Below are 26,263 nucleotides of genomic sequence, written 5' to 3'. Positions count from 1 at the left end.
CTCCAGAGGGAGTCGGAACACAGGTCTCCCCTCGCCGTTCATCCCGGAGCCGCGCCGCCTTCCTCCTCACAGAGCCGGAAGATAGAAGCCGGGTGAGTATAAGAAGATAGAAAACTTCAGAGGCGGCAGAAGACTTCAGATCTTCGCTGAGGTAACGCGCAGCGGTAACGCTGCGCGCCATTGCTCCCACACACAACACACACGGCAGGCACTGATGGGTGCAGGGTGCAGGGGGGGCGCCCTGGGCAGCAATTTTAAACCTCTAGGACTGGCCAGACATTATATATAGGCTCTGAGGGTTGTATATAGAAAACCCCCGCCAGTTTTTAAAGAAATCGAGCGGGACCGAAGCCCGCCGCTGAGGGGGCGGAGCTTGATTCCTCAGCACTAACCAGCGCCATTTTCTCCACAGCACACCGCTGAGAAGCTGGCTCCCCGGACTCTCCCCTGCTGAACACGGTGACAGAGGGTTTTAAAGAAGGTGGGGGGGGGCACATAATTTGGTGCAGTTGATATATATATATAAAGCGCTCTATATATCTGGGATTTTTTTTCCAGGGTCATTGGCGCTGGGTGTGTGCTGGCATACTCTCTCTCTCTTTCTCTCCAAAGGGTCTTGTTGGGGAACTGTCTCCAGATTAGAGATTTCCCTGAGTGTGTGGGGTTTCGGTACGCGTGTGTCGGCATGTCTGAAGCGGAAGGCTTTTCTAGGGAGGAGGTGGAGCAAATGAGTGTGGTGTCTCCGTCGGCAACGCCGACACCTGACTGGTTGGATATGTGGAATGTTTTAAATGCAAATGTGAATTTATTACACAAAAGGCTGGACAAAGAGGAGTCCAGGGAATGTACAGGGAGTCAAGCCCTGACTTTCACTATGTCGCAGGGACCGTCTGGGTCTCAAAAGCGCCCACTATCCCAAGTAGTAGACACTGATACCGACACGGAGTCTGACTCCAGTGTCGACTACGATGATGCGAAGTTGCAGCCAAGTTTGGCAAAAAGTATTCATTATATGATTATTGCAATAAAAGACGTGTTGCATATAACAGATGACCCCTCTGTACCTGACACGAGGGTCCACATGTTTAAAGAAAAGAAGCCTGAGGTTACTTTTCCCCCTTTACATGAGCTAAATGAGTTGTTTGAAAGGGCTTGGGAAACTCCAGACAAAAAACTGCAGATTTCCAAAAGGATTCTTATGGCGTATCCTTTCCCGGCTAAGGACAGGATACGGTGGCGTTGACACGCTTATCCAAGAAGGTAGCGCTGCCATCTGAAGATACCGCAACCCTCAAGGATCCTGCTGATCGCAGGCAGGAAACTACCTTGAAGTCAATTTACACACATACTGGTACGTTACTCAGACCGGCGATAGCGTCGGCTTGGGTTTATAGCGCTGTTGCAGCATGGACAGATACCTTATCTGCTGATATTGATACGCTGGATAAGGAAACCATTTTATTGACCCTAGGTCATATTAAGGATGCTGTCCTATATATGAGAGATGCTCAGAGAGACGTTGGCCTACTGGGTTCCAGAGCCAACGCTATGGCAATTTCTGCTAGGCGAGCCCTATGGATCCGACAATGGACGGGTGATGCCGACTCGAAGAGGCATATGGAGGTTTTGCCTTACAAGGGTGAGGACTTATTTGGGGAAGGTCTCACGGACCTGGTTTCCACAGCTACTGCAGGTAAATCAACTTTTTTGCCTTATGTTTCCTCACAGCCTAAGAAAACGCCTCATTATCAGATGCAGTCCTTTCGTTCGCATAAATCCAAGAGAGTACGGGGATCTTCCTTTCTTGCCAGAGGTAAGGGCAGGGGGAAAAAGCTGCCAACTACAGCTAGTTCCCAGGAGCAGAAGTCCTCCCCGGCTTCTACAAAATCCACCGCATGATGCTGGGGCTCCGCTGATGGAGTCCGCCCCAGTGGGGGCACGTCTTCGACTTTTCAGCCACGTCTGGGTTCAACCACAGGTGGATCCCTGGGCAATATACATTGTTTCCCAGGGTTACAAGCTGGAATTTGAAGAGGGGCCTCCTCGCCGGTTTTTCAAATCGGCCCTACCGGCTTCTTCCCCAGAGAGGGAGATAGTTTTAAATGCAATTCAAAAATTGTATCTTCAACAAGTGGTGGTCAAAGTTCCCCTGCTTCAGCAGGGGATGGGCTATTACTCAACCCTGTTTGTGGTCCCGAAACCGGACGGTTCGGTCAGACCCATTCTGAATTTAAAATCCTTAAACCTATACTTAAAAAGGTTCAAGTTCAAGATGGAATCGCTCAGAGCGGTCATTGCCAGCCTGGAGGGGGGGGATTATATGGTGTCCCTGGACATAAAGGATGCTTACCTTCTTGTTCCCATATATCCTCCTCATCAGGCGTTCCTGAGATTTGCTGTACAGGATTGTCATTACCAATTTCAGACGTTGCCGTTTGGGCTTTCCACGGCCCCGAGGGTTTTCACCAAGGTAATGGCGGAAATGATGGTACTCCTGCGCAAGCAGGGAGTCACAATTATCCTGTACTTGGACGATCTCCTAATAAAAGCGAGATCAAGAGAGCAGTTGCTGAACAGTGTATCACTCTCTCTGAGGGTGTTGCAGCAGCACGGCTGGATTCTCAATCTCCCAAAGTCACAGTTGGTTCCAACGACCCGTTTGCCTTTGTTAGGCATGATTCTGGATACAGAGCAGAAAAAGGATTTTCTCCTAAGGGAAAGACCCAGGAACTCCAGAACATGGTCAGAGACCTGTTGAAGCCGAAAAGGGTGTCGGTGCATCAATGCACTCGAGTTCTGGGGAAGATGGTGGCGTCTTACGAGGCCATTCCATTCGGCAGGTTCCATGCGAGGACTTTTCAGTGGGACCTTCTGGACAAGTGGTCCGGGTCACATCTACATATTCATCAGATGATCAGCCTGTCCCCCAGGGCCAGGTATCTCTCCTGTGGTGGCTGCAGAGTGCTCACCTTCTAGAGGGTCGCAAGTTCGGCATTCAGGACTGGGTTCTGGTAACCACGGACGCGAGCCTCCGAGGATGGGGAGCAGTCACACAGGGAAGAAACTTCCAAGGTCTGTGGTCAAGCCAGGAGGCTTGTCTACACATCAACGTACTGGAATTAAGGGCCATATACAACGGCCTTCGTCAAGCGGAGAATTTGCTTCGCGACCTACCGGTTCTGATTCAGTCAGACAACATCACCGCAGTGGCTCATGTAAACCGCCAAGGCAGAACAAAGAGCAGAGTGGCAATGGCAGAAGCCACCAGGATTCTTCGCTGGGCGGAAAATCATGTAAGCGCTCTGACAGCAGTCTTCATTCCGGGAGTGGACAACTGGGAAGCAGACTTCCTCAGCAGACACGATCTACATCCAGGAGAGTGGGGACTTCATCGGGAAGTCTTTGCAGAGATTACAAGTCAGTGGGGACTGCCTCAAATAGACATGATGGCGTCACGCCTCAACAAGAAGCTTCCGAGGTATTGCGCCAGGTCAAGGGACCCTCAGGCGGTAGCAGTGGACGCCCTGGTGACACCGTGGGTGTTCCAGTCGGTCTATGTGTTCCCTCCTCTTCCTCTCATCTCAAAGATATTGAGAATCATAAGACGAAGAGGAGTACAGACAATTCTCATTGTTCTAGATTGGCCTCGAAGGGCCTGGTATCCGGATCTGAAGGAAATGCTCACAGAAGATCCGTGGCCTCTTCCTCTCAGAGAGGACCTGTTGCAACAGGGGCCCTGTCTATTCCAAGACTTACCGCGGCTGCGCTTGGCGGTTGAACGCCGGATCCTAGCTGAAAAGGGCATTCCGGATGAGGTCATTCCTACTCTGATAAAGGCTAGGAAGGAGGTGACCGCAAAACATTATCACCGTATATGGAGTAAGTATGTGTCTTGGTGTGAGTCCAAGAATGCTCCTCCGGAAGAATTCCATCTGGGCCGTTTTCTTCACTTCCTACAGACTGGAGTGAATTTGGGCCTAAAATTAGGCTCCATTAAAGTTCAGATTTCGGCCCTATCCATTTTCTTTCAGAAGGAATTGGCTTCTCTCCCAGAAGTCCAGACTTTTGTGAAGGGAGTGCTGCATATCCAGCCTCCTTTTGTGCCTCCAGTGGCATCATGGGACCTTAATGTGGTGTTGCGGTTCCTTAAGTCTCACTGGTTTGAGCTGCTTCAAACGGTGGACTTAAAGTATCTCACTTGGAAGGTGGTCATGTTGTTGGCCTTGGCATCTGCAAGGCGAGTATCTGAGTTAGCGGCTTTGTCTCACAAAAGCCCCTATCTGATTTTCCATGTGGATAGAGCTGAGTTGCGGACTTGTACTCAATTTTTGCCTAAGGTGGTTTCCTCTTTTCATATGAACCAACCTATTGTGGTGCCTGTGGCTACGCGGCACTTGGAGGATTCCGAGTCCCTTGATGTGGTCAGGGCATTGAAAATGTATGTAGCCAGAACGGCTTGGGTTAGGAAAACAGAGGCACTGTTTATCCTGTATGCGGCCAACAAGGTTGGCGCTCCTGCTTCTAAGCAGACTATTGCTCGCTGGATCTGTAATACGATTCAGCAAGCTCATTCTACGGCTGGATTGCCGTTACCAAATTCAGTAAAGGCCCATTCCACTAGGAAGGTGGGCTCTTCTTGGGCGGCTGCCCGAGGCGTCTCGGCTTTACAGCTGTGCCGAGCGGCGACTTGGTCGGGTTCAAACACCTTTGCGAAATTCTACAAGTTTGATACCCTGGCTGAGGAGGACCTTGTGTTTGCTCATTCGGTGCTGCAGAGTCATCCGCACTCTCCCGCCCATTTTGAAGCTTTGGTATAATCCCCATGGTCCTTACGGAGTCCCCATCATCCTCTACCGGTAAATCTTTTTCTCCTAGTCCGTAGAGGATGCTGGGCGCCCGTCCCAGTGTGGACAAAATTCTGCAAGACTTGTATATAGTTTTTGCTTACATTAGGGTTATGTTACAGTTTTGATCAGTCTCAGGCTGATGCTGTTTTGTTTTCATACTGTTAACAGGTTAGTGTATTCCATGTTATATGGTGTGGGCTGGTATGAATCTTGCCCTTAGATTAACAAAATCCTTCCTCGTACTGTCCGTCTCCTCTGGGCACAGTTTCTCTAACTGAGGTCTGGAGGAGGGGCATAGAGGGAGGAGCCAGTGCACACCCATAGCTAAAGTTCTTTTTAGTGCCCATGTCTCCTGCGGAGCCCGTCTATTCCCCATGGTCCTTACGGAGTACCCAGCATCCTCTACGGACTAGGAGAAAAAGATTTACCGGTAGGTTTAAAATCTTATTTTTTCTTCTCCCTATCCAATTATACCCAATTTCTTTGTAGACTATTTTTTCTTCTATTTTCTGGTGAAAACACATAGGTCTGGGAACTTACCCCGGATCCTATGTGTTTTCAGGACTAATAGGGCTGGTTATTGGGGATTTTGTTTTACATGCCCATAGGTATGTGAAACAAAATTCACGATAACTGCTGATATCGGGGACAATTGAATATCCCCGGGGGAGGGGGGGGGGCGTCAATTAGCGGTGTTAAATAACTGTGGCTAACTGAATATCCCCCATAGTATTTTAAATTTCTAAAAATATTGATACAATAGAAGTGGCGGTCATTGTGGTCATGTGGGAACTATTTATTGTGTGGTCATGTTTTCTTTATCAGACATAACTGTCATCCTCAGCGCCTAAAATCTGGATTAGCAGCTCACAGCAGCTGTGCATTAGAGTCAGTGCTGAGCTATATTTGTGTGTCCCCACATTAGCAAAGCAATGCAGTTATTACAAAGCATTCCTTTATTGGGTGCTTCTGTTCAGTGGGATTAGGGAAATGGCAACAAGCATTGTTTGAGGATTACTTTATTTATGGATGCTTGATTTTTTTTTTTTTACACAGGTAAACAGTAACCAATATATTTCAGTACATGTGCATTTTCGTGTGTATATCCTATATAATAAAAGGCTAACGCTGCTCCTCACCTCTATGGGGGGATTCAAGTGGTTTGCTTGCCAGCAGCCACTAGATGGCGCCCGACGGAGCAATTCAAGTGTTGCTCTGTTCAGGCCGCCGGCGCTGGCGTAACTGTTATGTTCTGTCATTTTGACGGGCTGGTAACTAGTGGCCACATAAATGTGCTCTTGCCTTTTCCATCCTTATTTCAATAAACACCTACTACCAACACATTAGGCCTGATTCAGAGACGCTTATAAGTCGACCACAAATGCAGCCTCATTGCATGCTGAGAAATAATCTTTGCCATCATCGTCATCATTACTATAAGCAACTATTGGCAGCAGCCCCATACTTTGTGCAAGGGATCCATCAGAAATTAGATGGATTTCTGCATACGAGCAAGCATAGGCATGCACACCCACCTACACGGGAAGGTCCATTTGTCATGGGTTTATGCCCGTTCGGCCAGAAATAGGTATGTGTGACTCTGGCATGCCCATAGTTGATCATTGTTGTGTATACAGTAATGGCAAGAGCTACCCACAGTGTGTCAAGCGCATTGGCTATACAACTGTGTCATTTTAAATGACCTGTATTACTGCATTATTAATGTTTGATCTGAATCTTTCCAGCTATTTTGGGGCTCTGGTAACTGTAAAAGGTCTACTAACCGTAATGCAAAATTGTATTTATTTGTAGGTTAATGTCCTCAAAAATTGTATAAAGAAGGATTAGCATAAATCATGGGAAAAATTGCTATACAAATGATGAAGGTAATTGTTATTATCAAAATCAGCTGCCCTTGGGTGGATGTATAAGAATTGTGCCAGTTTCTTGGTGTAAGAACTATTGCTGCCAAAATAACACAAGGTGGCAGTATATTCCATATGAAGATTTGCAGAGGTTTAGTGATCACAGTGACTATGAATGTTTTATGGCAAATCAAAGTAAATCTGTTTTGTTTGTCAACATGTCATAACAATTTTACAAGAGCTATTTTTTTTTTTCAAACCCCAAAAGTATTCTCAGTATTATATATATATACAGGTTGAGTATCCTATATCCAAATATTCCGAAATACGGAATATTCCGAAATACGGACTTTTTTGAGTGAGAGTGAGATAGTGAAACCTTTGTTTTTTGATGGCTCAATGTACACAAACTTTGTTTAATGCACAAAGTTATTAAACATATTGTATTAAATGACCTTCAGGCTGTGTGTATAAGGTGTATATGAAACATAAATGAATTGTGTGAATGTAGACACACTTTGTTTAATGCACAAAGTTACAAAAAATATTGGCTAAAATGACCTTCAGGCTGTGTGTGTATAAGGTGTATATGTAACGTAAATGCATTCTGTGCTTAGATTTAGTTCCCATCACCATGATATCTCATTATGGTATGCAATTATTCCAAAATACGGAAAAATCCTATATCCAAAATACCTCTGGTCCCAAGCATTTTGGATAAGGGATACTCAACCTGTGTGTGTGTGTGTGTGTGTGTGTGTGTGTGTGTATATGTATATATGTATATATATATATATATATATATATATATATATATATCACACACACACTGCTCAAAAAATAAAGGGAACACTAAAATAACACATCCTAGATCTGAGTGAATGAAATATTCTTATTAAATACTTTGTTCTTTACATAGTTGAATGTGCTGACAACAAAGTCACACACAATTATCAATGGAAATCAAATTTATTAACCCATGGAGGTCTGGATTTGGAGTCACCCTCAATATTAAAGTGGAAAAACACACTACAGGCTGATCCAACTTTGATGTAATGTCCTTAAAACAAGTCAAAATGAGGCTTAGTAGTGTGTGTGGCCTCCACGTGCCTGTATGACCTCCCTACAACCCACACAAGTGGCTCAGGTAGTGCAGCTCATCCAGGATGGCACATCAATGCGAGCTGTGGCAAGAAGGTTTGCTGTGTCTGTCAGCGTAGTGTCCAGAGCATGGAGGCGCTACCAGGAGACAGGCCAGTACATCAGGAGATGTGGAGGAGGCCGTAGGAGGGCAACAACCCAGCAGCAGGACCGCTACCTCCGCCTTTGAGCAAGGAGGAACAGGCGGAACACTGCCAGAGCAAAATGACCTCCAGCAAGCCACAAATGTGCATGTGTCTACTCAAACGATCAGAAACAGACTCCATGAGGGTGGTATGAGGGCCCGACGTCCACAGGTGGGGGTTGTGCTTACAGCCCAACACCGTGCAGGACGTTTGGCATTTGCCAGAGAACACCAAGATTGGCAAATTCGCCACTGGCGCCCTGTGCTCTTCACAGATGAAAGCAGGTTCTCACTGAGCACATGTGACAGACGTGACTGAGTCTGGAGACGCCACGGAGAACGTTCTGCTGCCTGCAACATCCTCCAGCATGACCGGTTTGGCAGTGGGTCAGTAATGGTGTGGGGTGGCATTTCTTGGGGGGGCCGCACAGCCCTCCATGTGCTCGCCAGAGGTAGCCTGACTGCCATTAGGTACCGAGATGAGATCCTCAGACCCCTTGTGAGACCATATGCTGGTGCGGTTGGCCCTGGGTTCCTCCTAATGCAAAAGACAATGCCAGACCTCATGTGGCTGGAGTGTGTCAGCAGCACACTCCAGCCACATGAGGTCTAGCATTGTCTTGCATTAGGAGGAACCCAGGGCTAACCGCACCAGCATATGGTCTCACAAGGGGTCTGAGGATCTCATCTCTGTACCTAATGGCAGTCAGGCTACCTCTGGCAAGCACATGGAGGGCTGTGCGGCCCCCCAAAGAAATGCCACCCCACACCATTACTGACCCACTGCCAAACCGGTCATGCTGGAGGATGTTGCAGGCAGCAGAACATTCTCCGTGGCGTCTCCAGACTCTGTCACGTCTGTCACATGTGCTCAGTGAGAACCTGCTTTCATCTGTGAAGAGCACAGGGCGCCAGTGGCGAATTTGCCAAACGTCCTGCACGGTGTTGGGCTGTAAGCACAACCCCCACCTGTGGACGTCTGGCCCTCATACCACCCTCATGGAGTCTGTTTCTGATCGTTTGAGTAGACACATGCACATTTGTGGCTTGCTGGAGGTCATTTTGCATGGCTCTGGCAGTGCTCCTCCTGTTCCTCCTTGCACAAAGGCAGAGGTAGCGGTCCTGCTGCTGGGTTGTTGCCCTCCTACGGCCTTCTCCACATCTCCTGATGTACTGGCCTGTCTCCTGGTAGCGCCTCCATGCTCTGGACACTACGCTGACAGACACAGCATACCTTCTTGCCACAGCTCGCATTGATGTGCCATCCTGGATGAGTTGCACTACCTGAGCCACTTGTGTGGGTTGTAGACTCCGTCTCATGCTACCACTATAGTGAAAGCACCGCCAGATTTCAAAAGTGACCAAAACATCAGCCAGAAAGCATAGGAGCTGAGAAGTGGTCTGTGGTCACCACCTGCAGAACAACTCCTTTATTGGGGGTGTCTTGCTAATTGCCTATAATTTCCACCTGTTGTCTATTCCATTTGCACAACAGCATGTGAAATTGATTGTCAATCAGTGGTGCTTCCTAAGTGGACAGTTAGATTTCACAGACGTGTGATTGACTTGGAGTTACATTGTGTTGTTTAAGTGTTCCCTTTATTTTTTTGAGCAGTCTATGTGTGTGTGTATATATATATATATATATATATATATATATATATATATATATATATATATATATCTCTCATGTCATGTCATGTTTGGTAAACCTTTCTAATTCTATAGCAGACTCATAGTGACTTCCACTCCGAGGAATCCTATTTACATCCTTACCATTCTGTAAATCTACGCTACCTATTTCTTACAATCTCCCCAATCACGAAATAAACCATTTCATATAACCTTTGTTTGTTTTATGAGCTTTTCCTCCCATTACCCTTCACCCTTATGCGTGCAGAATTTCACTACAGTTCTATATAGTGTATCCTCATTATTCTCTTTTTGCAAAGCTTTTCTGTGCTAACTACTACACTGTATAGGACTAAGGGCAGAATTCAGTTAGCCGCGGTAGATTACTGCGGGCTGATTGATCCCCCAAGGCTATCCAATTAGCCCAGAAGCCAGGAGTTATCTGGAATTTTTTTTCACCTGCCTCAGCAGCTCGGGTTAACGAGTGTCGCAACCCTGTTAAGGCACAAATCCATGAACTTTTCACAGACTCTGTGTGTTAATGCCCATTGACATGCTACTTTAATCTGGTGAGCTCATGAGTCCAGTTGAATAGCCAAGGGCATTAAAGCACAAGGCTATCTCCCGTTTTCACCCTCTGTAATTTAATTGAATCCCCCCACCCCCCACCTTAATACAGGTTGAGTATCCCATATCCGCTAATCACTAAATATTCCGAAATACAGACTTTTTTGAGTGAGAGTGAGATAGTGAAACCTTTGTTTTTTTATGGCTCAATGTACAGAAACTTTGTTTAATACAAAAACTTATTAAAAATATTGTATTAAATGACCTTTAGGCTGTGTGTATAAGGTGTATATGAAACATAAATGAATTGTGTGAATGTAGACACACTTTGTTTAATGCACAAAGTTATAAAAAATATTGTCAAAAATGACCTTCAGGCTGTGTGTATAAGGTGTATATGTAACATAAATGCATTCTGTGCTTAGATTTAGGTCCCATCGCCATGATATCTCATTATGGTATGCAATTATTCCAAAATACGGAAAAATCCGATATCCAAAATACCTCTGGTCCCAAGCATTTTGGATAAGGGATACTCAACCTGTATACTGCCAAATTGATGGGCATTTGGTGTAGTGTACAAACAAACAACCAGTACTGTGGATATGGTAAATTTGTTGATGGAAACAAATGTGACTTTGCATTTGAGAACAGTTTTGTTAGAATGATAAAAGGTCTGAGGTTTCTGTCTATTGCTGTTGTGGCATTCTGTCTCTTCTATAAGACAGGTCTGAGGAGTGTCCTATAATAGGCAGCAGTCGTGTGTTCTAATCCATTTGTGCGTGCTTTCAGGCAGAGGCAGCAGATCTGCCACCTTCAAGCCATCAGGGGCAGCGAGCCGAGCACTTACCAGCCTGGCACCAGTCCTGGTATGAATGGAGACGATGGCTACATCCATGGGATGACGGTAGGAATGAAACGCTTTCCTTTTTATTTGGCTCTGCCTGCCGTAATATAGAAAGAGAGAGTCCATGCTTGTAAATCCAATACTTAGACTCTTCTCTAGTATTTCACTGGTTTTCAAGTGCATTAAAGTGAAAATAAACCTTTGGAAACAGAAGTTGTTATATCTTGTTAACCTGTTAGTGAAACATGGAATTCTAAACCTAAATACTTATTCTAAAGATGCACTGTCATCTAATATTTATTTTGTGGCCCTTGCACCTAGCTGGAGCCTTGGGTGAAAACCACTGCATGAAACGGTACCTGGGCTCTGGCTTTGGGTAAGAGCCACCTTTGGAAAATACATTCCTATGTGGTACTGCAGCTTTAGCAGAGGTACGACTGTGTATATCAACATTCCCAAACTATGGCAGAGGTTATGGTATTTGACAGTCTCCTATATCACTTCCAGCTTATTGCCCAGGGTTGGGATAATGGAATATTGGTGATGATGTCTGTGGACCTGAATGACAAACACAGAGAATACTGCTTTCTCATTCGGAATCATTGATCTCTGTGTAAAACCATCTGTCTGGACGAGTGTTCAATGCAAATGCAGAGATAAGATTGAACACATGGAAATAGATCATACATTCAAAATAAATACTTGTGGATGGATACTGGATTTATTTATTCTGGGTTTATGGTGTTAATACAATTCATGTCCATGCAGTGCAGACAGGTGGAAACTGCCTATTTAGCCGCAGTCTTTAGTCAAGGACACAGCATTATTGATATAAGGACAATGTAAGGTTGGTATTATTTGTCCATGTTTTAATAAAGCTTTGTAAACTTAATTAAAGTAAGGCCTCTGACTGCATTTGGCATGGCCCTGGAATTGACGGGTACTATTGCTGAGGCCAGGCTAACAAATATGCCAGTGCTACCTCCATAAATATAAGAAATTGTAGCTATATTATTAATTGTCATTAATTTATTTTCAAGGGTTCTACATGCAAACAATTACAGAACTCGAATCTGGACATTTCGAATCTCCTCCTTCGAGACAGGAGTGAACTTGATAGAAAACATTCTACTGCCGAAGTAGGAGCTACACAGCTCAGCGAGGTCCCAAAACAGAGCACAAGCAAATCCAGCGATGACTTAAAAAAGTTGGAGGAGAAGGTATGCAGTTCTCTAATAAAAATTAAAGTAAATGTTATGTTATACTTTTCAAGAAAAAAACCCATCCACAGACCTCCCCGTTTGGTTTGCCAGGGCCATCATGCACTGAGATCACTTCTCTAATAATGTTTGAATTTCTCGTCTCTCTAAAGCTGACCGTACACTGCATGATCATGCATCAGACAAGCCAACACATGGGAGAAGACGAGTGTCTGATAGTTGGAGAGCCTCCATACATTATGCAATGTATGGTGGTAATCTCCATTCATAGCCTGAAGTTAGCTGAACAGCAGACTGTTTTTCAACCATTTTCAGACTGACCGATTGTTCAGTAAAAGGCACTGAGCAATAATTGTTCTACTAGACATTTAGTCGGCTGGTTTGCACAATTATCGGGCAGTGTATGGCCAGCTTAGGATGCAGTGGCATAACTCCTGGAGACAATGGATGCATTGGCCTCCAGGCGCCACTGCCAGGGGGGGTGCAGAGGAGGAAGAAAGGAGGGACATCTGCATCTTTAAATGGGTGCACTGTTGGATCAGTGCTCTACACTGCCTCTGTTACTACCATAGCTTTTGGGCACTTAGACTCACAGTGGCTTGCCAGAGGCACGACTTCCGAATGAAGCCTTCTAGGGACGTGCAGCTCCCTGCCGCGTCTTTCTTCTCCATCTGTCCATACTTGCGTTTGTGCCCATGGGTACCTCTGCAGTGGGAGAGTGTTTAATTGTCACTGCCCTCTCCTAGGCTTCACCTTTAAGCTCCAGGTACGGGGTGATGGGGGGTGGCAACTGGAGACCAGGCCTTTGGGCGCCCTGTCTGAAGTTCTGCCACTGTTACGATGCACCATTCCTCTAATTCATGGAGGACTCAACTGTTGGATACAAGTAACAATGAGAGGTACTCTCACCATTCTGTTAACTGGTGAAGGTGGAGTTCCTTTGGGCTCAAGAAGACAATCATTTTTCATCACCCTGTGTCCAGCAGTAAGAGAACTGATCTTCCATGTGGATACAGAACTTTGCTCTTGATTTTCACGTCTTGTAAAAATAAAATCAATAAGCCTGTTTCTGTGGGAATAAAACATAGCAGGTATCAGACGGTTACCATAAGAATAAATTGCTAGCTCTGAATTGAGATCCTGATTAAAAGAACTCTTGCTATAGAAATGTGACCATGCTGATGAATGCAACTGATTATTCAGGGAGAAAGATTACTTTTCTTAGAAATCAGGATTTGCTCATACATACTGAAGTAGTGCATGTCACTGTGATCCCATTGTAGTTAGTAGTGTAAAGGTGAGCTACAGAAAGAAAGGTTAATGTAGCCATTATTATAATGATAATCAGCCTTGATGATTTAGTCAAACTGGCTTTAGATTTCTGTTCTCTCATTTCCTGCACACATTGTAGTTATTTCTGCTTGAGAACATACTGGTTTAGTACCTGTGGGATGAGCTTCATGGTACCATGTAGGTTGCTCCCTAAAATGTGTAGTGACTACATCACTGAAAGATGTATTTAGTACGAGTGTGCAGAACAATCTCTCTACGTAAGTGATTAATTAAAGTGTGATAATATGTGCTATAACCCTACAGCAACCAAAGTGTTGATCTGTAAGTATTGCATTTTTATAGAAGTGTCATAAGTGACTGAATACTTGCTTTCATGCACCCTTTTAAAAAATCTATGCTTTACAAATAGTGAAAGTAAAAATAGGTTGGCGTGGTTGCTGTTTAAAGGTTTTCAAACCAGCATGTAGAATTGATACTACTTGTTACTGGCACGTGTATATTTTAAATGGTCTTGCCTTGTGGGTCATAGCTTTGATCAGCCAAGTTCAAATGAGACTATATGGTCTTAACTGTCTGGCTGCCATGGGTTATAGGACACTTGTTTACCAGTCATTATATAAGCCATTTAATTTCTATTAGTCTTACTAATGCATAATGACATACAAGGCTGTTTTCATTGCTAAGGTAAATACCAAATTCCTCAATGACACATCTCACCTCTATTAACCCAAAACTATGTATTAGGCAAGCAGCATTTTCTGGGTATTTTTGCAGGGGGTTGGAGGGCGAAGTCTTACCTGTACATGCTTGATTTCTCTAGCCTGTTTGTTTCTGTGGGGCCATGCCCAGGTACTGTATGTCTGCTGGGGATGGTATCCATATCTCAGCAGTCACCACCCCGATAGCCAGAATGCCAACAGCGGCATTCCGCCGTTCAAAATCCCTCTCCTGCAGCCTAACACTAACCATCCCCTCCCACAGCCTAACCCTAACTGTTCCCACCTGCAGCCTGACCCTAACATATCCGCCCGCCCTGCAACCTAACCCTAACGTACCCCCCACGAGCCTATTCCTAACTGTGTCCTTGCACACACACCATGCGCAACCTAGCCCTTTGTGCCTAACCCTAACCGCATTTACCGTCAGGATGTCACTGTTGGTATTCTGACAGTCAGGATGGCGATTGCCAGGATATTAACAACATCATGTCTGCTGATGCTATGACATCATAGGTAAAGATTAAAGCAACTTTAAAATAAATAAACCGCTGAATGATTTTGGAAATTCTAATTTATAGAAGCAGAAATGGTGAAAATGAATCTATAATTTGCATTACCATATCTATTGTATCTAGTAATTACTGCTATTAATTATATAAATCAGTGGATTAATTAAATTATCTTCCCCAATTGTTTTACTAATTATTTTTAGATAAAAACAAGAGACAAATATATTAACAGCCTAAGGAAAAAATGTCAAAAAGAAAATGAACTAAACCGGGAGAAACAAAGGCGAATTGAAACTCTGGAGAAATATGTGGCTGACCTGCCTACACTTGATGATGTGCAGAGACAGGGAGATAGGGTAAGTAGTACTTCATGTAGAAACACTGCCTTTGCTCTTACAGGACACATGCACTACAGGTGTGCACTTACCAAAACCCGACCAAGGTCTCCCGATTTGTTACACACGCCCTGTAGGAGTAAATAGAAGTATATGGTGCTGCATCAATCTGTCTCAGAAATTCCTTACATAAAGTGCAATGTTACGTCTTCAGAATTGTGCACTAAGGAACTAAATCCCATACTTTGTGTATTAAGTTGCAGTTATTAGAAGAGGAAAACAAACAGCTAAAGGAAAAGATGAAGTGTCTGGAAAAACTCGCCAATGACTCCAGAATGCAGTGTCGGGAAAGAGAAACTCAGATTGAGTCCCAAAAACAGAGGGAAAAAGAGCTGGTCTCCACCGTACAGAGGTAAAACCATATTACATGGCTTTCACAGTCACTGCAGGTTTTGTAGGCGATGGGGTAGGAATTTTGTTTTTCTTCTTTCTCCTCTCCGTGGGTTGGCCTGCTGTGTTTTATACTCGGCAGATAGATATGATCAGGAGATAGCACAACCAGGAATAACTGGCTAGGTTTTAAGCCCTTAAAGCCTGATTGCGTCTCTCCATTTCTTATTTATTTGTTTGCGTTTATCTGTTCGTCTGTCGGAAACTAAAGCTCAGCTTTCTCTCTACAAGCATTTTGGAAAATTATTATTTTTTCTTAGAAATCAACAATAATAATAATGATGTAAATGAAAAGAGAATATAAAGATGCTGCCCATTTCTTTACACACTGGATAAGAGCTAGGAGGAGGTTGATTTTTTTTATTTTAAATCACTTGACACAGATTGCACCCAGGTGTGTATTGCAGGGAATTGTGCTTGTGATTATACTCATTATTCTTGTAAAGCCTGTGCTTTCTGCAATGCTGAAAAGCGATTCTCGGTAACATCATTACTCTACAATGGCCAAGTTGCTTAAGATTTAAATGTGATTTGCTTTTAAAACCATGTAATACTTATTACTGTAATAATAAAAAGTGTCTGAAGTTGTAAAGCGTACACAAAAGCTTTACATTGCAATGTTGCATGTTGGGGTTCGACCAAATAGGAAAACACTGTAGCGTAGCATTTTGTACAGAATATAGGCATGCCACATATCCTCTTAACCACGTAGCTGGAATGGTCGCATGTGATGCGACCAGTCAGAAACGCCCAATGGCCTGCTGTGGGAGAGATTCTTCCCACAGCCGCCAATGTAAGAATAACCTCCCGCCCCTGTGGAGCTATGTCTCCTCCTCTAGTGTGTCCTGATCACTGTGGCAATAGTGAACATGGCATCATCACCCCCTCTCACCCGGCGGCTGCTGCTCTACGGAATGTACCCAGTGGCTACAGGGAGCAGCATCCGCTGAGATGTCACCGCTGCTCCGTCTATGTACCCAGTGGCTGCAGAGAGCAGCATATGCCGGGATGTCAGCGCTGCTCCGTCTATGTACCCAGTGGCTGCAGAGAGCAGCATCCGCCGGGATGTCAGCGCTGCTCCGTCTATGTACCCAGTGGCTGCAGAGAGCAGCATATGCCGGGATGTCAGCGCTGCTCCGTCTATGTACCCAGTGGCTGCAGAGAGCAGCATCCGCCGGGATGTCAGCGCTGCTCCGTCTATGTACCCAGTGGCGGGTGTAGTATGGCTGACCGCCGGTCAGCTTACCGACGCCGGGGTCCCGGCAGCATACCGACGGTCAGGAGACCATAGGTGCTATGAGCTATAGGGAGTAAACATCCCCATCCATATAAGGAGTAAGATCTTATATCCTCAAGATTCACCTTTTTTCCCCCCTTTTGTGTTTTCTTTGGGGACTTGATTGGCAGACTGGTTGATGTTTGAGGTCCTTATGGAGTGGAGTGATGTAATCCCTGATTTTTAATAGTATTTTATGTATGGACATTTTTTGTTTTATGAATTAAATATACTTTTTATGAAGAATCCAGTATTCCTATCCATATTTTAAGGAAAAGCCATCAGGTTTTTTGAAGTGACAGATGCTGCAGTTATAAAGAAACCTTTGGATGAACATAGGGCCTAGACAAATGGTGAGTTCATTACCATATGCCCTTTTGATGTTGGTTTTAATGCTATAGGAAAAGATACCTTTATATGAGGAAACCTCACCGTACGTCGGTGAGTAAGGTATATCCAATTATCAGTTATTTTCCCTAAATTATTTATAAGGTTGTAAGAATTCATGTTCTGCTGACTCCAATCGTACAAAGAAAAAATACCTTTATAGGAGGAAATTTCGTTGTACGGCGGTGAGTGAGGTACATCAAATAAGGAGCACTTTATTAAAAATATTTCTGATGGTTGACTGAGGAGTAACATCGGTTGAAAGACATGTTTATATTTACTCGACAGTAACAGCGCTGGTGGTCCACTCCCTTTTTTCTGTTGTTCTAAGGAGGAGGGGGAGTGTATGAAAGGTCGGCAGTGCCGACACCTGACTGGATGGATATGTGGAATGTTTTAAGTGCTAATGTTAATTTATTGCACAAAAGATTAGACAAAGCTGAAGCTAGAGTACAGTCAGGGAGTCAACCCATGTCTGTCCCAATGTCGCCGGGACCTTCGGGGTCTCAGAAGCGACCACTATCCCAAATAGTTGACACAGATACCGACACGGATTCAGACTCCAGTGTCGACTACGATGATGCAAAATTACAGCCAAAAGTGGCTAAATGTATTCGATATATGATTATTGCAATAAAAGATGTTTTGCATATCACAGAGGAACCCGCTGTCCCTGACACGAGGGTACACATGTATAAGGGAAAGAAACCTGAGGTCACCTTTCCCTCCTCACATGAGCTGAACGAATTATGTGAAAAAGCGTGGGAAACTCCAGACAAAAAACTGCACATTCCCAAAAGGATTCTTATGGCGTATCCTTTCCCGCCAAAGGACAGAATACGGTGGGAATCCTCCCCTAGGGTAGACAAGGTTTTGACACGCTTATCAAAAAAGATAGCGCTCCCATCCCAAGATACGGCTACCCTCAAGGATCCTGCTGACCGCAAGCAGGAGGTTACCTTGAAGTCCATTTACACACATTCTGGTACGTTACTCAGACCGGCTATTGCGTCGGCCTGGGTTTGTAGTGCTGTAGCAGCATGGACAGATTCCTTATCAGCGGATATTGAGACCCTTGATAAGGATACCATTTTAATGACCCTAGGGCATATAAAAGATGCTGTCTTATATATGAGGGATGCTCAAAGAGACATTAGTTTACTGGGTTCCAGAATAAACGCTATGTCTATTTCTGCTAGGCGAGTCTTATGGACCCGACAGTGGACAGGTGATGCCGACTCAGAGGCATATGGAGTTTTTTTGCCTTACAAGGGTGAGGAATTGTTTGGAGAGGGCCTCTCGGACCTCGTCTCCACAGCTACGGCAGGTAAATCGAATTTTTTGCCTTATATTCCCTCACAATCTAAGAAAGCGCCTCATTATCAAATGCAGTCTTTTCTTTCAAATAAAAGCAAAAGAGTACGTGGATCGTCCTTTCTTGCCAGAGGTAAGGGCAGAGGAAAAAAAGCTGCACAACACAGCTAGTTCCCAGGAACAGAAGTCCTCCCCGGCCTCTTCAAAATCCACCGCATAACGCTGGGGCTCCCCTGAGGGAGTCCGCTCCAGTGGGGGCACGTCTTCGACTTTTCAGCCACATCTGGGTTCACTCACAGGTGGATCCCTGGGCAATAGAAATTGTTTCCCAGGGATACAAGCTGGAATTCGAAGAGGTGCCTCCTCGCCGGTTTTTCAAATCGGCGCTACCGACTTCTCCCCTGGAAAGGGAGATAGTGTTACATGCGATTCACAAATTGTGTCTTCAACAAGTGGTGGTCGAGGTTCCCCTGCTTCAAAGAGGAAAGGGGTACTACTCAACTCTGTTTGTGGTCCCGAAACTGGACGGTTCGGTCAGACCCATTTTGAATTTAAAATCCCTGAACCTTTACTTAAAACGGTTCAAATTCGAAATGGAATCGCTCAGAGCGGTCATCGCTAGCCTGGAAGGGGAGGATTTTATGGTATCTCTGGACATAAAGTATGCATACCTGCATGTTCCCATATATCCTCCTCATCAGGCATACCTGAGATTTGCGGTACAGGATTGTCATTACCAATTTCAGACGTTGCCGTTTGGGCTTTCCACGGCCCCGAGAATTTTCACCAAGGTAATGGCGGAAATGATGGTGCTCCTGCGCAAGCAGGGTGTCACAATTATCTCGTACTTGGACGATCTCCTCATAAAAGCGAGATCACGGGAGAAATTGCTGAACAGCGTAGCACTTTCACTGAAGGTGTTACAGCGACACGGCTGAATTCTCAATATTCCAAAGTCGCAGCTGAATCCTACGACTCGTCTGCCCTTCTTGGGCATGATTCTGGACACAGACCAGAAAAGGGTTTTTCTTCCGATAGAAAAGCGCAGGAACTCATGACTCTAGTCAAGAACCTGTTGAAGCCAAAACAAGTGTCAGTACAACATTGCACTCAAGTCCTGGGAAAAATGGTGGCGACGTACGAAGCCATTCCCTTCGGCAGGTTCCATGCACGGACTTTCCAATGGGACCTATTGGACAAATGGTCCGGGTCACATCTGCAAATGCATCAGCGGATCACCCTGTCCCCCAGGGCCAGGGTTTCTCTCCTGTGGTGGCTGCAGAGTGCTCACCTTCTAGAGGGCCGCAGGTTCGGCATTCAGGATTGGGTCCTGGTGACCACGGACGCGAGCCTCCGAGGTTGGGGAGCAGTCACACAGGGAAGAAATTTCCAAGGCTTTTGGTCAAATCAAGAGACTTGTCTTCACATCAACATCCTGGAACTAAGGGCCATATACAACGCCCTACGTCAAGCGGAGACCTTACTTCGCGACCAACCAGTTCTGATCCAGTCAGACAACATCACCGCAGTAGCTTATGTAAACCGCCAGGGCGGCACAAGGAGCAGAGTGGCGATGGCGGAAGCCACCAGAATTCTTCGCTGGGCGGAGAATCATGCAAGCGCACTGTCAGCAGTGTTCATTCCGGGAGTGGACAACTGGGAAGCAGACTTCCTCAGCAGACACGACCTGCATCCGGGAGAGTGGGGACTTCATCAGGAAGTCTTCACACAGATTGCAAGTCGGTGGGGACTGCCCCAAATAGACATGATGGCGTCCCGTCTCAACAAAAAGCTACAAAGGTATTGCGCCAGGTCAAGAGATCCTCAGGCAGTAGCTGTGGACGCCCTAGTGACACCGTGGGTGTTCCAGTCGGTCTATGTATTTCCTCCTCTTCCTCTCATACCCAAGGTGTTGCGAATAATAAGAAAAAGAGGAGTGAGAACAATACTCATTGTTCCGGATTGGCCACGAAGGACCTGGTATCCGGATCTGCAGGAAATGCTCACAGAAGATCCGTGGCCTCTTCCTCTAAGACAGGACCTGTTGCAACAGGGTCCCTGTCTGTTCCAAGACTTACCGCTGCTGCGTTTGACGGCATGGCGGTTGAACGCCGGATCCTAGCGGAAAAAGGTATTCCGGATGAGGTCATTCCTACACTAATAAGGGCTAGGAAGGACGTGACATCTAAACATTATCACCGAATATGGCGAAAATATGTTTCTTGGTGTGAGGCCAGGAATGCTCCTACGGAAGAATTCCATCTGGGCCGTTTTCTTCACTTCCTACAAACTTGAGTGAATTTGGGCCTAAAATTAGGCTCCATTAAAGTTCAGATTTCGGCCTTATCCATTTTCTTTCAAAAGGAATTGGCCTCTTTACCTGAAGTACAGACTTTTGTGAAGGGAGTACTGCATATTCAGCCTCCTTTTGTACCGCCGGTGGCGCCTTGGGACCTTAACGTGGTGTTAAGTTTCCTTAAGGCACATTGGTTTGAACCACTTAGAACAGTGGAGTAGAAATATCTCACTTGGAAGGTGGTCATGTTGTTAGCCTTGGCTTCGGCTAGGCAAGTTTCGGAATTAGCGGCTTTATCACATAAAAGCTCCTATCTGGTTTTCCATATGGATAGAGCGGAATTGCGGACCCGTCCTCAATTCCTACCTAAGGTGGTCTCATCCTTTCATATGAACCAAACTATAGTCGTGCCTGTGGCTACACGTGACTTGGAGGATTCCGAGTCCCTTGATGTGGTCAGGGCTTTGAAAATTTACGTGGCCAGAACGGCTAGGATCAGAAAAACAGAAGCACTGTTTGACCTGTATGCAGCCAACAAGGTCGGCGGCCCTGCTTCAAAGCAGACTATTGCTCGCTGGATCTGTAACACGATTCAGCAGGCGCATTCTACGGCAGGATTGCCGTTACCAAAATCGGTTAAGGCCCATTGCACTAGGAAGGTGGGCTCGTCTTGGACGGCTGCCCGAGGGGTCTCGGCACTACAGCTGTGCCGAGCTGCTACTTGGTCGGGGTCAAACACATTTGCAAAGTTCTATAAGTTTGATACTCTGGCTAAGGAGGACCTCCTGTTTGCTCAATCGGTGCTGCAGAGTCATCCGCACTCTCCCGCCCGTTTGGGAGCTTTGGTATAATCCCCATGGTCCTTACGGAGTCCCAGCATCCTCTAGGACGTTAGAGAAAATAAGATTTTAAACCTACCGGTAAATCTTTTTCTCGTAGTCCGTAGAGGATGCTGGGCGCCCGTCCCAAGTGCGGACTTCTTCTGCAAGACTTGTATATAGTTTTGCTTACATAAGGGTAATGTTATAGTTTTCATCGGTCTTGGGCTGATGCTATATTGTTTTCATACTGTTAACCGGTTAGTATATCACAAGTTATACGGTGTGATTGGTGTGGCTGGTATGAATTTTGCCCTTGGATTAACAAAAATCCTTTCCTCGTACTGTCCCTCTCCTCTGGGCACAGTTTCTCTAACTGAGGTCTGGAGGAGGGGCATAGAGGGAGGAGCCAGTGCACACCCAGATCCAAAGTCTTTCTTAAAGTGCCCATGTCTCCTGCGGAGCCCGTCTATCCTCCATAGTCCTTACGGAGTCCCAGCATCCTCTACGGACTACGAGAAAAAGATTTACCGGTAGGTTTAAAATCTTATTTTTAAAAAAATGTTTTAAACTATATTACATTAAAAAATAAAATAAACAATTTCTGATCGGTTTTGCCGGTAAAAAAATAGTCAGTGAAGTGGTTAATCAGCAGAGTCTTGTGCGTCTTATTTGCAGAGAGATGTTCAGAAGACACATTTTGGGGAAAAAGTGCACAAAAATATGCCCAATGTTAGTAAACACGCTCACGACTAGGCGTGACTAGTTTGTTTAATATGACTGCAGCAACGATGAGAGAGGACACATCTGTATCTGTCAAGGACAGGATTCAAATGCCTTCTTTAAGTAGCAATTCCTACCCACTCAAAAGACTTGAAGACCGCGGTAACAGCTGAAAGATAGCGTTTCATTCTAAGACTTCATAAGGGGTCAGGTTTTATTGTCTTCGCAGTCCTCCACAATCTCTTAAAAAATTTTGATATTTAGTGGAGGAGGTAGTCAGATGGCTGTCCTTAGTCTTCATAGATACTCACGACATGACACTGGCACGGTGTCTACTTCTTTTAGAGCTATAGAAGGCCAGCACTGGAGCTCTAAAGAGAGGGTAGGGGTGAAATCCTGCATTGGCCACTGCTGTGCCATTGCATATTCTGTTTAAGGGTGTGTACACACGGTGAGATCCTTGCTATGTCCTATTTTTACTTGCGATTTCCCTTGAACTCCCCGGAGGCCAGATAGGACAGATCTTGACTAACTTTTCTTGAGATCTGTACTATGTGTGCTTACGATTTTGGCTTATGTGAGATTTTGGCTTATGTGAGATGTCATTGACATGTGAGAAGAACTAGATAGTACACCGATCTAGCAAGGATTGACTTGCCTGCACAGTCTATCTTTTCTTGCGATGCCGACCTGGCGGGACCGCGCATCGGGATCGCAAGGTGACTTTCACCTTGCGATCTGCACTAACTTTTCTTACGATTTTGACTATATAGTCAAAATCTTAAGAAAAAATCTCACCGTGTGTACACACCCTTAGGCTCACAAGACACCCAGACCTGCTGCAAGGCAGATAACTGCTCTTCATATGTCCCTGTGTAGTTCTCTACTTTGTGCCTGAGCTGGGATGTATATTTTTTATGCCCTCTCCTCACATGCTCCTCATTAAGGCATCAATGGAGACTTCATTACTCAGTAGAACTTTATTTCGCTATAACATCCACATTTCTCTGTGGGAGCTCCCGAGCAGCTCCAGCATAGGGATTGGTTTCTGGTCCATTTCAGCCGGCTTTTTCTGGCATGCAGGTGTATGTGACAGCCTACTGCAGTGGCAGCACACAATTCAAGCTTCTGCAGTGGTAGCACAGGCCCCAGTCTGTGGACCATCCTCCAACAGGTCATCAGCTTGTCTTGTCTGCCTCAATGCCTGCTCCATCAGAAAAGTAAAATTGTTCACAGTGGTGTAGTTCTCATGGTGCTAACACTGCTAAGCGGAGTTGCTGTACTACACATTCATGCATTAAGGCTCACAATCTAATGGTTATTGTAAATAATATTGGTGTCTACTGCACTCTCTCAATAAATTAAATACTTAATATAGCTGAAATATAAAAGTTATTTGCCCCTCTCCCTCCTTTATGGAAGCATACAACAAAGAGTAAATCTATCCATCCTACAGAGTCAGGACAGCAAGGCATAAATAGAGGGTACTTATGTCCCTGCCTCCTGTGTCTTCCTTCTTGTCCATAGAGATAGGCTAGACAGGTTTCTTGGGTTGTTGTTTTTTTTTTTAAGCTTTAGGAGCTTACATGCTCTATGGGCCCCTGTTAGGAGGGATATAGATTAAATAGGCTCCTTCCCTTATTCCCCACATAGCATACATTCAGGGGGAAAAAGTATCGTGACCAGCCTTGTGTAAAAGTGATGCCTTAGGAACTAGCATTCCAATATTTGTAAGACTAGTGCATTGTGGTATTGAGGGAAATACCATCATGTGCTTGAAATTATCCTCAGCCTGTCCCTTGTGGGCATTTTCATTGTAGGGATGCTGTATCACACCCGTATATTCAGTTGTATTGTTTTTATTAGTACTGTTATCATAGTTGCCAATTCAGCTTGTAACAGGCGGAATTGGGCTGTTTTTGCCACCTGACGGTTGTATGTATTCAGTAAGGCTAATTTGATTTTAACAAAGACACAGACCAGACACACAACAGTGAAGCATCAGGACTCGGGAGTAGTGACTTGTGATTGGTTCACAAGGTCACAATAGTTTGTATATAGAGGGTTATTAAGACTTGGTCGCTGATTTTGCTATCTCAGCACAGGGCAAGGCCGCCCAGGATGTGTGGCATTGCATCGCAAAAACCTGAAAAAGGTTGACCCCTGCCGATGCAGCATGGCTGTGTATGTAATGGCACCGCCGCCATGTTTATGATCTCAGGAAACACAAGCAACGTCATCGGCCAGGGCCAAAAACGGCCATGACGCAACTGAGTTTCCTGCTTTTTAGGATTGGTTTGGGCTTATTTTTCAGATATCAGTTGCTTGTTTTTCATTTCAGAGTTGGCAACACTATCTGTTATATACATTAGTTATATGTCTGAGGAAAGGAGCACATATGAGAATACTTTCACATTTTAAAACCCTGAATTTTGTTATTTGTGACCAGAAAGCTACCTGATAGTTTTACAGAAAAGATTTGCTCTGATTCCAGTACTAACGAGCTGCAGCAGCCACCTCCTCACACGGTTAAGCTTATTAAATGGATGAAGATAGCATTAGCTAATAAATCTGAATAAATGAAAATGCAAAAAGCCACGATCGTTAGCCCGTAGTGACTCTGATCATTCGCCCGTAGTGACTGAAGAGCAAGAATCAGGTGTGCAGCACATTTATTCTGATGCCTTCCTTTTTTCCTGATGAGGGCTGAGATTCAGATTCTAAGTCCCATTTTTCTGTGGTTTTAATAGACAATCTTTTGAAAGCTAAATCTAAAGTAATGTTAACAGTATGTCACGGGTCAAGAGAAAGATCTGGTATTTTCCCATTAACTGAGCTATTAATTGGATCATTAAGAAAAAGTGGAAAAACTTTGGCAAATGCCTCCTCAGCCTGAACAGCCTAATTTGTAAGTACACCACCTCTTCTGAGGAGCCTAAAATTAGTGGTACATTGCTTAAAGTGGATGCAGCAGACTGTGCAAGAAATATTGGGTCAGATGTATTAAGCCTGGAGAAGTGATAAGTGGAAGGTGATAACGCACCAGCCAATCATTACAGGTTTGAAAAATTACAATTAGGAGCTGATTGGCTGGTGCATTATCACCTTCCACTTATCACTGCTTTATCACTTCTCCAGGCTTAATACATCTACCCCTTTGTTATTTAAGATACAAATTCTTTCAAGGATCTGATGCAGGATGGGAAAATGTAAGTAAGAACCTAAAAGTTACATTTAGCAATTAGGAGCCTGCACAGTAACAGTGACATCAAGGGCCTGGTTAAGATGTGGTTGGAGTTGCTATCGCTGCTTACATGGAAGCAGCAGCAATAGCTTTATTATGGTAATGCAGCAGGAGGCGTCACTCCTGCATATATTACTGATCAGAACATTCATTGGTACTTTACGGCATGCACCGCTACTACAAAGGGATCTGAATCAGGCCCCAAGAACGGATGTCAAAATCATGGAAGTTAAAGAGGTGAGCACCTCAAGGCTGTACAGGATATGCTTTTTCATCAGCAAAAGAGGATGGATTTTTTTTTTGTATAAACTGTTTTTATTAAATTCGGTTCAATAAAGAACAATCATTTACAGTAATAAAATAGACATTTGACATCAAACCGAATTCGTGTACATTTTTTAAGTTTAGAATAGTAGAAAACAGTAATAGTGAGGATGATAGAAAAAAAAGAACATACTAGGTCGAGACCCAGCATGGGAGAAAGAAGAATAAACAAGGATGGTGAGAATAAAGGGGGGGGAAAGTAAGGGGGCCTGAGAACCGAGGATTCCGAAAAACCAATAAAACAAGAGGATGGAATTTTAAAGATTATTTAGACCATCTTCCCAATGATGCCAATATGGGGGGTCATTCCGA

The 26,263-nt window shown here is 44.7% G+C and overlaps 1 protein-coding gene across 3 annotated transcripts in view; it reads left to right on the top strand.

Moving 5' to 3' along the window:
• The window catches only part of CEP85L (centrosomal protein 85 like), a 387,474-nt gene that overhangs the window by 332,989 nt on the left and 28,222 nt on the right, over positions 1 to 26,263 (top strand). For all 3 annotated transcript variants that reach the window (XM_063917223.1, XM_063917222.1, XM_063917221.1), the window contains 4 exons: positions 10,989 to 11,103; positions 12,084 to 12,263; positions 14,988 to 15,140; positions 15,377 to 15,531. In XM_063917223.1, the coding sequence (XP_063773293.1) occupies positions 10,989 to 11,103; positions 12,084 to 12,263; positions 14,988 to 15,140; positions 15,377 to 15,531 (603 nt within the window). The remainder of the gene's footprint in view (positions 1 to 10,988; positions 11,104 to 12,083; positions 12,264 to 14,987; positions 15,141 to 15,376; positions 15,532 to 26,263) is intronic.

Source organism: Pseudophryne corroboree, chromosome 4 (assembly GCF_028390025.1).
Source record: "Pseudophryne corroboree isolate aPseCor3 chromosome 4, aPseCor3.hap2, whole genome shotgun sequence".
NCBI lineage: Eukaryota > Metazoa > Chordata > Amphibia > Anura > Myobatrachidae > Pseudophryne > Pseudophryne corroboree.
The sequence above is the reverse complement of the archived record's forward strand: the minus strand, read 5'-3'. Positions and strand labels throughout refer to the sequence as shown.